The sequence below is a fragment of the Hemiscyllium ocellatum genome, chromosome 32 (genome assembly GCF_020745735.1).
Source record: "Hemiscyllium ocellatum isolate sHemOce1 chromosome 32, sHemOce1.pat.X.cur, whole genome shotgun sequence".
In the NCBI taxonomy this organism is placed as follows: Eukaryota; Metazoa; Chordata; class Chondrichthyes; order Orectolobiformes; family Hemiscylliidae; genus Hemiscyllium; species Hemiscyllium ocellatum.
The window spans coordinates 41,775,731-41,791,982 of NC_083432.1; the positions used below are offsets into that span (position 1 = coordinate 41,775,731).

The 16,252-nt window shown below is 41.5% G+C and overlaps 1 protein-coding gene across 1 annotated transcript; it reads right to left on the minus strand.

Annotated features, from left to right (window-relative positions):
- Positions 1-11,568: 11,568 nt before the first annotated feature.
- On the minus strand, positions 11,569-13,031 carry LOC132830907 (transcription factor Sp6-like). Its single transcript, XM_060848847.1, has one exon. It carries the CDS (start codon positions 12,783-12,785, stop codon positions 11,925-11,927), a length of 861 nt encoding a protein of 286 aa, XP_060704830.1. The 5' UTR covers positions 12,786-13,031; the 3' UTR covers positions 11,569-11,924.
- Between the last annotated feature and the right edge of the window lie 3,221 nt (positions 13,032-16,252).

Genomic DNA, 16,252 nt, shown 5'->3' on the forward strand with positions numbered 1-16,252 from the left:
TTACAAGGAGAAAGTGGGAGAATGGGGTTGAGAAACGTATCAGCCATGATTGAATGGTGGAGCTGACTCGATGGGATGAATGGCCTAATTCTGTACCTGTACCTTATCAGGCCAAATGCTGGTAAATGGGACTAGATTAATTTAGGATAGCTGGTTGGCATGATCAAATTGGACGTGAGGGTCTGTTTCAATGTTGTACATCTCTATAACTCTATGATTCTAAGTGTTCCATGTATCAAAACCCAGTCAAATGTGAATCAAAAATAACACATCCTAAATTCTGCATAACGTAAATGAGAGATAAGACAACTACTATATCAGCTTAATAGAAAAAAGTTTGTATGACAAGAAATGGGATGTCTAATTTGTCTCAAAAAGATGTCAACCTTAACGTGAAGGAGGCATAACATAGACTAAATGTAGGTTAAATCATCCAAAATATTTTGGAACAAAAATATAAATTCCTGGAGAAACTCAGCAGGTCTGGCAGCATTTGTGGAGAGAAAACAGAATGAATGTTACAAGACAGCTGATGGTCAGTCACTGGAGTCATAACATTGACTCTCTCTTCTCCCCACAGATGCTGCCAGACCTGCTGAGCTTCTCCAACAATTTCCATTTTTGTCTCAGATCTCCAACATCTGTAGTTCTTTGTTTTACTTTTTGTAACAAAACCACTAGATCAGTGGAAATGTCAGTATTGTGATTCATGTTCAAAACATTAAGAGAGATAACAAATGTATTCAAGATGTATCTTAAATCCAGAAGGCATCCATAGAATCCCTACAATGTGGAAACAGGCCCTTTAGCCCAACGAGTCCACACTGTTCATCCAAAGAGTAACCCACCCAGACCCATTCCTGCTACCCTATATTTACCCCTGACTAATGCACCTAACCTACACATCCGTGAACACTATGGGTATTTTAGCACAGCCAATTCGCCTAACCTGCATATTTTTGGATTGTGGGAGGAAACCAGAGCACCCAGAGGAAACCCACGCAGACACAAAGAGCATGTGCAAACTCCACACAGTCACCTAAGACTGGAATCAAACCTAGGCCCCATGCATTGTGAGGCAGCAGTGCTAACCATTGAGCCACCATGGCCCCCAAACATAGGACAGTCCTGGAGGAGTTGGTGACATAGCCAGAAGCCAAGAATTACTCAAGTCACTTAGGTTGTGGCTTTTGAATATAGCTAAGGTCTCTTGACTTATCCAATTTGATTTGGTATCAATCAGACATTATTCAACACAGCCATGGGAAGAACCATTATTCCAGGATTTACTTTCAGGTATTTAATTTGATACAGGTATGTTTTCTGAGAATTGACTTTGGTGCGTGCTGCATGATGTTGGACCCCAGCACCTTTGGGGCAGCATCAAATAAGGATGAAAACTCAGAAACTGAAAGTTTTGCTGAACTCTTTTTGAGGCTGTTATGGGCTAAACACAAAAACTGAGATGTGTGTCCATTAGCACTGAGCACCTTGGTCAATCCAACTGTTCACACTCATCAGGTCAGTCTACAACTTAATCTGTCTGTGTTAAAATAACTCAGCAGCATCCACACAGTTTTGAATCACTTCTTTGATTATAGTTTCTCTAAATATTTGAAACTTCCTTCAGGCGATTTAGAAATCTCAAACAACTTCAATGTCAAAATCAGGGAAGCATTGGAAATGTTATCTGAGATGAGAAAAAAATGAATCTGACCACAAGAAACTATTGAAATACAATATATCCTGCATTGACCTTTTTACGTTTTTTATTTATGCAGATTATCCTCAGTTGGGCCAATTCACTTTTGTTAGAAATGTCGAAGTTCCTGTTACGGGTTGGTCATGAATTGCAGATCTGAAGCTGGCTTTAACTGGCTAACACAAACCTTTGCAATGGATTCTGTACAACCTTATGACGAAATGATTCTTTCAGAAAAGGTCTTGAAGATTCCACCCAACTTTTTTTTTGACTTTGTACTGCCCTCGTGTGGACAGAGGATTTCATAACTCTTCCCCAGCTCACTAGCTGAAATCTATTCAATTAAATGGAAAGAAGAAAAACTATTGATTTCTTTAGGCAAAACGTAAGTCACTGTTTAGAAGTTACTGTTAGAAGATTCCAGAAGAAGAATGATTAACATTGTGCATTATATAACTTTAGCCTTTGTTAAACTCCTAGGTGCAAACACCGATGAGGAAAGGGTTTTACCTAAAACTAGGAGTAATTTCTTCCAAGTAAGGGGTCACCCATTTAAGATAGAGATGAGGAGTTTTTTTCTCACACAAAAGGTTGTGAGTCTTATTTATACTTTTCCTGGAAAGGTGATGGAAGCAGAGTCTTTGAATATTTTTAAACCAGAAATTGATACAATAAGGGGAGTGAATGGTTAGCGGGGTTAGGTGGCAATATGGAATTGAGATTACAGTCAAACCAGCCGTGACTTAACTGGGCCATGGAGTAGGATTGAGGGGCCAAATAGTCTACTCCTATTTCTTCTTTATATGTTTTAAATTAATACCACTAACCTTACATTAAGGGCCACAATATTAACCTGTGTTTTTTTATATATAAGTACTATCGAGAGTGCTTCACTAAGATACCTAAAGAATGATGGGAGTCTACTTTGTGACTCAGCAGAGAGAAAGAGCTCCTGAATTCAATCAGGCTCCTAAAGTTAGTTGCCAAGGTGAGACCAGATATTTTCTTAAGAAAGGTAGGGCTTCCTTTAAGATGAACAGTTCAACAGATGCCAGCCTTGGCTCTTGCACTCCTGAGTGAGAAGTTTGTGAATTCTAGCCCCATTCCAAGACTTGAGCTCAGGCTGACACTTTGGAGCAGTACAGAAATCTCTCGGTATTATCAGGTGTGCTGTCACTCAGATGAGACATTAAGTTGAGGTCTTGTTCATCCTTTCAAAATAAATCATGGAATCAGTTGAAGGAGATCAAGGCAATTTCCTGGCCAACATTTAACCCTCAACAAACAGTATTAAAACAGTTTAACTGGTCATATCTATCATTGTTAATTGTGTGACATTGAAATGTGCAAACCATACATTAGTGTTTTCTCATGGAAATTAAATCCTCAATCTCTTCTAGCACCTTCAAAGTATAATATCCTCCCAAGGCATCTTACATTGATTTATGTTGGCAACAGTGAACTTTGACCCCAAAAGGCAGACAATAAACTAGGTGATTGTTTCTGGGGAGTGTTTCAAAGGAGAAGAGAAAGATAGGGAGGTAATGGTATTTAAGGAGGGACTTATGGGCTATGGGGTCTAGATGACTGAAGGCATGGCCTCCATCAGTGCATTAAACAGGCAAATATAGGAAGTGATTACCAAGGCATAGTTACTGGCAGCAATGCTGCTTTAAGAATCATTAACATCATTTTCATTTTACTGTGGGTGCAGGGTATATTGTTTTTAAGAAAACACAGATGGTAGACTGTAGAAGGTTGTAATTTAATGTGGGTTGAGGCAGCATCTATAAACTACTTTAAAACTGCCATCATGGTTTCTGATGCCATCAGAAGCCTTACAGTAAATTACAGCCTTTCCACTCATTTTCAACCCTGCTTAATTCTATATTTAACCTTCTGAAAATACTAGTATGATAAAGAAAGTATTCATCACTCTCTGGTAGAAATCACAAACAAAACCAACTGGGAAATGCTAAATTGAAATTATGAAAATGGAATAAAACTCTGAGGGAAGAGTATAGGTCAAGAGTTGGTGCCTGTGAATCAGACTCCTGATCTCAGACTGGACAAAGAGGAGCCAATGGGAGACCAACAATTTGCATTTATATAGTTTAGTGTAACTTCCCAAAGCATTTCACGGAGACCTGATTAAACACAAACATAAAAATGCAACCATGGGGAACACATTAGCACAGGTGATCAAACGTTTGGCCAAAGAGGTACGTTTAAGAAGGATCTAGAAAGAAGAGAGACAGGCAGAGAGGTGAAATGTTTTCACTACATCAAAGCTGTAGAGAAGGCTGTGGAGCAGATTTGGGAAAATACTGAGTTATTTAGGGTTGTGGAGTTGAAGGAGGCAACTGAGGTAGGTGGAGGGGTAAGATCATGAACAATAGTATGGAAATTTAAGTATCAAAGCTATCAGGGATGGGAGATGAATGCGGTTTGATATTATATAGAATAGAGCCAGCAGTGTTTTAATGAGCTTAAGTTTATTCAGAGAAGATGTCATAGGGATTTCCTTTGTTTGTGAAGGAGCAGGAAACAGAGTAGTCAAACTCACTGAATCACTGAGCTGCTTACTGACTGAGAGTGTTTTAATATAATGGGGAAGAGCTGTCACAGTTTGCGAAGTCAGAATCAAATGAGATGTAGAATTGACAATTTATGGCTTAAGCGCTAATGTTTGCTTTGAAACCCTAGCCTCAACAAATGATGCCACCAGTGAATGAAACCTAATAGAAATAGCAAACATGCTTTGATTTCTTTTGCTTGCTGTTTCATTTATGTCTGAGATTTTTGAATAAAACCTGACTGACCAGCCCAAAACCAAACTTAAGGCAAATTAAGAAAGAGGAATTTACAATGAATAGATTGCCTAAAAGATTAAAGCCTTGAAATGGCAGTGTGTGAATTATTGCATTTATATGAAATTCCTGTGTGAAAAGAAATGGGTAAATCCTTTGTTGCAATAATGGATAAAACAATGAAGTTTTAACAGACGTTTAGCAATGTTGCACAACATTATTTAATCCATAAGTATTATAAACAGCAAAATTTCTACATAAACAGGATCTTCAAGGCTTGTTTTCAACTTAATTATATTTTAGTGAAAGTTAAACAAAACACTTGCATTAATATGTTGCCTTTTTATAATCATAGGATTGTCTAACATTCTTCTCAGACATATAAATACTTCTGTAATACAGACAGACTTGTTGTGTAGAAAATGCAGCTATGTTGCACACAGCAAGATCCCACAAGAAGTTGTGTGATAATAACGAAACAATTTGTTTTTGTGATACTGAATTGAAGATGAATAATGGCAAGGACACCAGAAGTAATTCCTGTGCTTCTCTTTGAAATAATGATTAGGTTAGATTCCCTACATTGTGAAAACAGGCGCTTCAACCCAACAAGTCCACACCGAACCTCCAAAGAGTAACCCACCCAGACCTATTTCCATGCCATGTAAATTTTCACATCCACCTGAGTGGTCAGACCAGATATTGGTTAAATAGTTTGTTTGATAGTTTGTACTCAGTGCTGTGCTGGTGTGTCCCTAGAGTGGAACCTGAGCATGTGAATTGTTACTTCAGAGATGAGACAAAAAACCAAGTGAGCTACGGCTGATGTTAGCATTGCTTATAGTCACTTGAAAGGCACAATCTCTTTAGATCTATGTTTCATTGGACATTAGAAGACTTTGTTGCAGCAAACATGATGAATCACAGAACTACAAAATTGTTACAGCACAGAAGGAGGCCATTTGGCCTTTCACATCTGTATGGATTCTCAAATAAGCAATGCACCTAAAGCTAATCACCTGTTTCCTCCCCATAATCTATAATAGGTCCTGTTCACCAATTCCAGCTGGAATGAGGGATGTTCATACAGGGCAATGGAACATTTTTCTAACCCACTACCAGCATTAAACACTGTCCTGTCAGGTACCTTTGTACTATTGGCACAATAAATCCCTCTCTCCAACTTCATTCCAAACCATAAGGTTGCTCCCGACTATGCATGAACCTTTTGAACATTGTAGGTTTGTGAGAAACATGGATGAATTTTTGTTTAGATTTTTGTGCTACAACCTGCCACTCAGGGAAAGGTTGAATAGGCTAAGGCTGTTTTTCCTGAGCGTCGAAGACTGAAGTTTGACCTTATAGAGGTTTATAAAATCATGAGGGGCATGGATAGGATAAATTGATAAAGTCTTTTCCCTGGGGTGGGGGAGTCCAGAATGAGAGGGCAAAGGTTTAGGGTGAGAGGGGAAAGAGATAAAAGAGACCTAAGGGGCAACCTTTTCATGTAGAGGGTGGTACATGTCTGCAATGAGCTGCCAGATGAAGTGGTGGAGGCTAGTACGATTGCAACATTTAAAAGGCATCTGGATAGTTTATGAATAGAAAGGATTTGGAGGGATATGGGCTAGGTACTGGCAGATGGGTCTAGATTGGGTTGGGATATCTGGTTGACATGGATGAGTTGGACCAAAGGGTCTGTTTCCGTGTTGTACATCTCTATGACTCTATGACATTTAAACCAACAATGAGAGAAAAGCTTTCATCCAATCAGCCAGAAATGGTTTTGAATCCAAGCTTAGAGATAGATGGAGTAGGTATTAACCTCATACATCAAGAGCAGTAATCCCCTTCCTGAATATTGAGGCCAAATGTATTGTCCCAGATCATTTCAGTTTAGATTATGTTAAATTGCCACAGGTCAGGGGTTAAACTTGGAACTTTTTGGTGCTAGAATGTTGCCAAGATTGAAATAATTCAATTATGTGGAGAGAGACTAGAGAAGTTACAATGGTTCTCTTTGGACCAAAGAAGGCTAAGAAGAGATTTGATTGTGGTTTTCAAAATCTTGAATGCTCTTATTATAGTAATTAGGAGAAACCACTTTCTGGTTGCAAAACCAGGGACATAAGGTCAATGAAACCAAAAAAAGTTTGTTTGGACCATTGAGCCAATTCTATAGAGCAATCCACTCTGTCCCACCCTACTCTGTCCCATTCAAACTCTGAAACCCCGCAAGTTTATTTTTCTCAAGAGCCCAGCCCCGTTCCTTCATTGTCTTTGTCTTCAAAATCCTCGTGGGTGTTGAGTTCCACTTCAGGTGATTGCTAAAGAAACCGGGGGTGAAATGAGGAGCTAGTGAGCTGTGATCTGGAATATATTGCTGGAAAAGTTGGAAACAGGAGATCAAGTGATAAAATCTTCTGGAATACACCAACCAGAATCGCTGACTTGCAAATCAGAAAGGAATTAATGTTGGCACACTCTAACCTGTTCAGTTTAAGTTTGTGCTGAGCAGTCAATTTACCATTTAAAAAGCTCCAAACTATATTAAGAATTACTCACTTTCACAGCCACATGTCCTTCCCCAGTAATCATTTCTGGTTCCAAAATAAATTTTAAAATGCATAAGAAACAGCACCTCATCTTTCAATTAGATGTTTACAGCTTTCCAGACTCAACATTGGATTCAACAGTTTCAGACCACCATCTTCGCTCCAGTTTGTTTCCTTTGCCTGTTTTGGCATTGTTCTCTTTAAGCAGCAGCACCCTTGCAGGAGACACATCTTTTGTTTCTCTGTTTCCTTTTTTGCCTGTTGTGGTAGAATTAAAAACAATGTCATCAAACCAGAACATTAAAGGTTAATCATTACGGGTTAATTGGACATGACAACAAGCAATTGATAAAGTGGTAAAGTATCGAGAAAACAGGCTGAATGCAAAAACAGCCTGATTGGACCGAGAGGTGACCACTTGACACTGAACTGTCTGTAAGAACTATCATGTTGGGCTGTCACACAGAACCACCTGGAGATGTTTTTGTGTATAATGGTATGTATTGCAAAGTATTGAAAGTACACAAAATGATACAGCATGTAATCTTAGATTCAGAATACTACTAATGTCTGGGGCCTAGCCTCATCCATTGAACTTCATCTCAGGCAGGGCTTGTGATAGTAAGAAGGCAGTGAGGCTTGCTGCCAACTTAACTTGTGTGTTATTTGCTGTCAGACTTCACCTTTGGACAAGGATCATGAAAGGTGCCAGGAAGCCCAAGTTCTCCATTCTGGCTGTCATAAAACAGGGTCCTTGACAGATGGAAGGGCGAGAGACCTTTTGTAAATGTACATTTACTGTTTTGTATATTGCTTTACAGATATTTTTACTGCTTTATATATAAATCACTTAACATATATTTACTGCTTGATATATACATTTACAGCTTAATACAGTATATTTATCACTGCTTTACATATATAAAACCAGTCTTAAATGTGTTAATTTGGATTACTTAATCCGTAGAGTATTCTGTTACATCTCACCAAATCCATTATTGATTCTTGATATTATCCCATCACCGTGCCCTTTTCTTCTGCAACACTAATCCTAATTTCATTCAATCATTCCTAACACTCATTTTATCTTAAACCTTCCTTTTGTCCTTGTCCAATCCACTCTTGTACAAATATTATGTACATCTCTACCTTTCTCCAGCCCTGATGAAGGGTCAGATGGGTAACAGGTTAACTCTGTTTCCCCCAAAGGTGTTGCCATAATTTGATACAAAATTTTCTGTACTCTTAGAAGTAAGTTAACAATCTTGTAATCAGTTGGAGTCCCTTTTCTGCTTTTACTATTGTAAGTATGAAAAATCATGTCAAAAGCATCGTGAAACATTTGAAAACAATTCTTTTATTTTTTTGTCAACTATAAAGACAATGCAAATTAAATAAAACAAACAGCATTAATTTCATATAGTGTATGTAATTCACAGCGTAGATTCTTAGTTTTTCTAAGAATATACAGATCATTTTAAGTGGATGGAGGATATGTTATTTTAACATCTGCTTCAATATCTGAAATACACATTATGGTTCTAGATAATCACACTCTGTGTACAGGGATTTGTTGGAACAATTTGGATCCTGTTTGGAATTTTCATACAACACAACTACTCAAAATTATGCTTGAACATAGCCATGGTTCTTATTGAGAAACATTTTAACAGCCTCCCCCCAAGAACACCACTTTTTTCATGATCAGTATCTGGCCTGCTTTTGTGAATAATTATATTACAACGTTACTTGAATCAATATCAGGAGATCAAGTTTCCTGATACTACATTGATCAGTTAATTTGTTAGGGGTAACTAGACAAATACAAATGGGAGAAAACATGGAATGTTAAGTCAATAGGGACAGATGAAGATGAGTAGGGGAGCATAAACATCAGCGTGGATCATTTGAGCCAAACGTCATGTTTGCATGTGGTACCTTCTTTGAAGTTAAATGTTGGTTGAAATTTTTTTTGTACTCTAACACATCTTACTGTGATCAGTTCCCAATGACATTTATTACAACTCATTAATCATGGCTTGCAAGCTATGATATGCATTATAATGCTAATGAAAATTGCTGTACCAGAATATCTACAAAGAGAAGCCCATGCTTCAGGTATCGGTCTTCACTCCAACAAAGGGTTAAAAGGAACAAATCACCACAACAATATTTGAAATGTTGACCTATATTTCTCATGATAGATACATATGGATGTAAAGCCATCCATAATGTACATTTCCATAATGCCGTGTACATCTTCTACTTCTGGTTTTGTGAGTTTTATTCTTCTTTCATGTATAGATAAGCAATGATAGTTGGGTCAGAAAGAAATCTCAAACAACAATGTGAGAACATCTTTACAATGTGCTGCAGTGGTTCAGGAAGAAACTCAACAGCAACTTTTAAAGGTCACTTTAGAATGGACAATATCCTGATATTATGCTGAACACGGGGCTGGGCCATTAGGAGTATGTGCCAGTAGATAAGAGAGACAGAGACATCAAGAGCTCAGTGAGCTGGAACTAAATATAGGGAACTGGGACAGGACTAATGAGGGTAGTGCCACCTGCAAGTGAGCTTTCAAGAGTTTTGCTACCAGAAACAAGGAAACAGCTATGAGAACCATGGCTATTGCAGGGAAGTCTGTGTTGTCAATGGATGCAATTCAGCTCTACCTTAGGATTTCATTCATTAATAATTTGATATTGCATCAGTAAGAGTGCACTATTCGATTATCTCACCCTTGGTAAAGACCAATAGCTTCAACAATCACTATCACAAGTAAATAATGAGATGCCTTCTATAAGTCAAATAATTCAAGGAGTGGCTATAGTCAATGTGAGATCCTATTTATTCTATGCATTTACATTTCATTATTTTTACTGCAAATATACAATTTATTAAATATTTCAGTGCCAATCCACGCAATCTAATGACATTTGAATCTGACTGAATGTACCCAGCTGCATGAACTCATACTTTATGAAGGGTGTAATAAGTTTTTTGTTGCTCCCTGTGTGAAATATAGAAAGCAATATATTAAAATTACATTAATGCCCATAGAATAAAACAGAAAACTAGACAACAGCTGAAATTGTAAAAGTTTTGTGGAAAATAAATGACAAAATTAAACACTACCATATCTAATAGCAGTAATGACTTTTTTTTTAAAAAGTTTGTCTAAGACTTGTGATGGTCGTTTTGTTTCATAATCACTTGTGCTCTATGCCATTCAATGTTGAAAGGCAACAAACACATGACTTCCCAACCATTACACATTACACATGCAGGATGCTGGTTATTAAAAAAAATGCTACACAGACTAGGGCGAGATACTGAAGTGCATCTGATATTGGCAGCTTTCATCCTAATGTAGCCCCATGTCATTGCTAAAATCACTAGCGCATTATTTATCGCCATCCAGACACAAACTGGATGATTAGTAATTAAACTATACTTTTAAATAAAACAAAAACAAAACACTCTTTGTCTAACATTGTAAGAACCACAACTTGGTAAGTCTTCAAGATGTTTGAGATTCTATTTAATATTATGCCATTAAGTTTTACTTTTTTAACAAATATGTGACTGAAACAAATAAACTTTGCAATTTTGGAATGATAGGTTGATTGTAATGTGAACATTTCTTTCTGTTAAAAAGCGTTTTATGTGGGCTGAGTTTATGGAACAAAGCTCCCTTGAATGTTTACTTTTTCCTTTTTGAGACAATTTGGTAACACAACTTGTACTTTATGTTGTATATTATCCACATCAAAATATCTCTAAACACTACTCAGCAAATTTCATTTTGAAGTGCAGGAAGTTAATTTTAATTCTAAATAAGAACAATGTACTTTTTTTTTAAACCACAAAACTCTTGCTGAGATAGATATCACATCTCCTGCCATGTAGCCTACACTCATGGTCGGTGCAGTTTTTTTTCAGAAATTACTGGCCTCTGGAAAGGAACCCTCTATGCAATAACTGCTGTAGTTATGACCTCTTATTCTCCCGGTTGTTCAAATAAGAACATCTCTGAACAAATTGCTGGCTTAAATGAACATCAGTGGAAAGGAAGATGAAACAGACAGAATGATATTAAAGGAACATTTGCCTTGTAATTAAAACAGAAACGAACATGTCCAAGTGGGCTGGTGAAGTCATGGGGAGAGTGCAGGAAGATCCCAGGGCTGGGGAGCTACAGCTATGATAGCAGAAATGAAATATCGTGACTATTTCCACTTGAGCAAAAGAGAGTAGAGTCACAGAGATGTACAGCATGGAAACAGATCCTTCGGTCCAACCGTCCATGCTGACCGGATAGCCCAACCGAATCTAGTCCCACCTGCCAGCACCCAGCCCATATTCCTCCAAACCCTTCCTATTCAACCCATCCAAATGCCTTTAAAATGTTGCAATTGTACCAGACTCCAGGTTTGTTTTTAATAAGAAAGGAAATTACCAAGTATAAAATGAAAATTACAAATTATCTCGATGGAGTGAATAAGAAAGGACCATTCCCTGTGGTTGGGGAGATCAGTGAAGTTATAATGAAGAGACCGAGGAGAGACATTCAGCGAGTGGGTGAGACAGAGATTACTGCACAGTTTTGTGAAGGGAGGAAGATATTTCGGGACCGAGGCTGGGCCCAATTATCCTGTAAGTTTCTTTTCCCCCGAGGAGCAGAAAATTGATCTTCTCCGCCTCTTTTCAAAACAGAAAGTCCCTTTTCTAATGTAAGAGCATGGGGATCAGTGGAACCTTTTTAGATTTCCTTCAAAACTTCACTCTGGTATTAGATACAGCAGTTCACAAGTGCAACTAATTCACACGACATTTCTTTCCCACAAGTCTTTAATTTTGCTGTCGCTCAGTTGCCGGGATCCCATCGCCGATCCCCTTGGCCTCACAGTCTCTCTGGATGTCCCCTGGAGACTGGGACTGAGCCGGCAGCGAGGTACACTTGCTGGCCTCCCCGGCGCCCTCCTTGCCCGGGGGGAGCTGCCCGCTCTCCCCGTGCGTTTTCAAGTGCTTGGTAAGGTGGTCGGTCCTCATGAAGACCCGGTTGCAGATGGGGCAGAAGAACCTCTTGGAGCCCGTGTGGGTCTGCAGGTGCCTCTGCAGCTCGTCCGAGCGGGTGAAGCGCTTGCCGCAGAAGAGCCAGTTGCAGACGAACGGGCGGTCTCCGCTGTGCCAGCGCAGGTGCGCCTTCAGGTGGGAGGTTTTCACATAGGCTTTCCCGCAGCCCGGGATGTGGCAGTTATGCAGCGTCTTCTTCTTGCTGCTCCCGTCCGTGGGGGAGCCCAGCCTCTCCGCCTCCAAGCAGTTCGGGCAGCGGCAGTTCCCCTGTGCCGAGCTCCGGGACAGCGAGCGCCTGGAACTCTTAGCCCTCCCAGCCCCTTCCAGGCTCTGGTTCAGCAGCAGCGGCTCCTGGACGGGCTCCGTCTGCTTGTAGCCCTCCTGGTTGATCATGACCGGGCCCGACTGGAGCAGGTGGGTCGGGGGGCCGCAGATTTGATGGTCGGACCCGTAACCCCCGAGAGGGGGCTGCAGGGAGCCTGGGTGGGGGGAGTTCGGAAGCGTCGGCTGACTGCTCTGAAAGTCCACCCAGTTGGAGCCGGCGTGTAGATCCCACCAGGCGGTCGAGAGACCCCCGTCCTCGGCTGCCCCTCCCTGGGGAGGGGGTCGGAACCAAGAATCGTGATAGTGAGCCATGTCGACCCGGGGGTGCACGGAGTTTGCGAAATATTCGACCGTGGAGTGGACGTGGGGTTTGTACTGGACGCAATCCTGTGACTTCAAACCCGGGCTGTTGAGCAAGGCATACTTATTGCCGGCGGAGAAGTTGGAGCTGGCGTTCAAGGAGGGGCTGAAAGCACTGCTGCCGCTCGGGGCGATCCCCAAGTTCTTAGGGAGGGCGGCCGATTTCCAGGAGCTGAAGCCGGGGCTCAGGGACGACGCGTGTTGTTCTCCGAGGCTACTCCATGTGGCAGCTTGCATTGCCGGGGGAATCTCCAGCAAGAGTGTAGGCCGACTGCAAAGGGAAAGGAGAGAGTGAGAAGCCGCCCTTTGATAACAAGGGGGTGGGAGAAGGTGACGCGTCCGCCAGATCTCAATGAATGCCCGTTCATGAACACAACATGTCACTGCACCAACACTCGGTTTATTTCCCCCCCTCTCGTCTGGATCAGTGGTGCTGGATTAGATTACTTACAGTGTGGAAACAGGCCCTTCGGCCCAACAAGTCCACACCGACCCGCCGAAGCGCAACCCACCCATACCCCTACATTTACCCCTTACCTAAAACTAGGGGCAATTTAGCATGGCCAATTCACCTGACCCGCACATCTTTGGACTGTGGGAGGAAACCGGAGCACCCGGAGGAAAGACACGGGGAGAACGTGCACACTCCACACAGTTAGTCGCCTGAGTCGGGAATTGAACCCGGGTCTCAGGCCACCGCGCCGCCCACTATTCCTGATGAAGGGCTTTTGCCCGAAATGGCGATTTCACTGCTCGTTGGATGCTGCCTGAACTGCTGTGCTCTTCCAGCACCACTGATCCAGAATCTGGTTTCCAGCATCTGCAGTCACTGTTTTTACCTTATTCCCCCCGCCCCAGACTTTGACAGCAAATACACACACCAGTGGCTGTGAGGGGATTGCATTAACCCTGTCCACAAACCGAACCACTGATGCGAATCCCCTCTGAAACCGTAAATGTTTGTCCGCTGGTGTTCCTCTGTGACCAAACCTGTTGGACTATAACCTGGTGTTGTCTGCTTTTTAATTTTGTACACCCCAGTCCAACACCGGCATCTCCAAATCGCCAAAAACAGACATTGCCAGAAAAGTTCAGCAGGTCTGGCAGCATTTGTGCAGAGAAACAGAGCGAACGTTTCACGTCCCTTCCTCAAAACTTTAGCTCCGAGCTCTCTGCACAGACCTGCTGAGCTTTTCCGGCAACTTCTCGGGGTTTTTTTTTGTTTCTGATTTACAACATCCGCAGTTCTTTTCGGTCTTTATTTCTAGGTGAGCTGGCTCAGTCTCAGACTCTCCAGCGAGGTATGCCAGAGTTACGTCTGTAAGAGAGAAATCCCCGTAACCCCCGGTTCGACAACCCTCACCAACGCCGCTGCACTTTTCCTGAGTGTGTAATGACTGACTGACGCCCCTTCTCCCCGTTTCTATTCCAAAACCAGCCGTGAAGCGGTGTGGAGATTGGCTTGAAGCAGCAGTAAGAGGAAACTTAAGTGAGGGCTAAGGAGCTGGGAAACAGTCTCGATTGAGACCGTAGTTGAAAATGTGTTGCTGGAAAAGCGCAGCAGGTCAGGCAGCATCCAAGGAACAGGAAATTCGATGTTTCGGGCATAAGCCCTTCATCCAAGCCCTGCTCCTTGGATGCTGCCTGACCTGCTGCGCTTTTCCAGCAACACATTTTTCAGCTCTGATCTCCAGCATCTGCAGTCCTCACTTTCTCCTCGATTGAGACCGTGCTGGTTATTATAGCGGCAGTTTGTGGAGATGTCAGGTGTTGGGCTGGGGTGGATAAGATCAGAAGCCGCATGACGCCAGGTTATAGTCCAACCGGTTTATTTGAAATAACAAGTTTTCCAGGCGAGGTTCCTTCGGGGTTCAAAAGGAGCTGTGGGATTATAACCTGGTGTCGTGTGATTCCTGGAGCTTGTTACATCGGGACTGATGTGTCAGCACAATACTAAAACAACACCCATTTTCCTGTTCAGCATCTGCTTATAGGACAGGCGACAATATCAAACCCAAACCTTGTAGAATATTGTAACTTCAGACATTTTCTGTCAATATTTTGGGGGTTTAGCTGTTAAGATTAAGAGGAAAACATCAATGAATATATGTGACTATAGGACATTCAAGCCCAATATAAGATCAGCTTTTATGATCCAACCTATGTAGATTGATGTCTGAAGAAATTATGAACTATTTCTCAGTGTTAAAACTAATTTACATCCTGCACAAGTTTGCAAACTTGCTTTCTTACACTCTTGGGAAGTAAACAAGCAATAGGTTATCATCTTGTTATCAGATTAAGTGTCTCTTATCTCTAGCTTCCCATTTCACTTGTAGATATTTCCTTAACAATTTTTTTCCTCCCAAGGAGATAAGAGTCATAGAGATGTACACCATGGAAACAAAACCCTTTGGTCCAACCCGTCCATGCCGACCAGATATCCCAACCCAATCTAGTCCCACCTGCCAGCACCCGGCCCATATCCCTCCAAACCCTTCCTATTCATATACCCATCCTTCTGGACTCCCGGACCCCAGGGAAAAGACTTTGCCTATTAATCCCATCCATGCTCCTTATAATTTTGTAAACCTCTATAAGGTCACCCCTCAGCCTCCGACGCTCCAGGGAAAACAGCCCCAGCCTGTTCAGCCTCTCCCTGTAGCTCAAATCCTTCAACCCTGGCAACATTCTTGTAAATCTTTTCTGAACCCTTTCAAGTTTCACAACATCTTTCCGATAGGAAGGAGACCAGAATTGCTCGCAATATTCCAACAGTGGCCTAACCAATGTCCTGTACAGCCGCAACATGACCTCCCAACTCCTGTACTCAATACTCTGACCAATAAAGGAATGCATACCAAACCCCTTCTTCACTTTCCTGAAGCCCTGATAACTTTCCCATTCTGCTGAATTTAAACTCCTCCATTTGGTCTGTAGAGGGGACACCCCTTGGGAATTTGTATTATATGTGCCTCTGTACAGTTTACACTGACCCTCCAGCTGCCTCATGTAAATGTAGTCTTGTACAAGTAAGAGATGCCTTTGGTTTGTCTGTTGGACTGAGTCAAATTCCAATGTTTGTTTGTTATCTTCATACAGAACCGAACTGTGTTTGTCATTATTTATATGAAGCGTTTTTATGTATAAAGTATATTTTTGAAATGTAAAAAATGAAAGGTTTATGCATAGGCCACAGCGGCGGTGATTGTGTGCAGGGATGTCTGCTTTGTCCTGAGCCTTTTTAGAAAAGACCACTTGAATCCCACCATTCAACGGGCGTCACAAAAAAACTAGGCTCTAGCTGCTCTATTAGCTGACTCTGTCTTATTCTTCTATAACTCGAACCTGCCCACTCTAGGCAACCTCAACTGCTGAAGTCCAGAATTAGCACTCCCCCTGTCCACTGGATCTCGTGC

What these genes read in the sequence shown, in the direction of transcription:
- LOC132830907 (XM_060848847.1), bottom strand. Translation starts at nt 12,785, where the DNA reads ATGGCTCACTATCACGATTCTTGGTTCCGACCCCCTCCCCAGGGAGGG.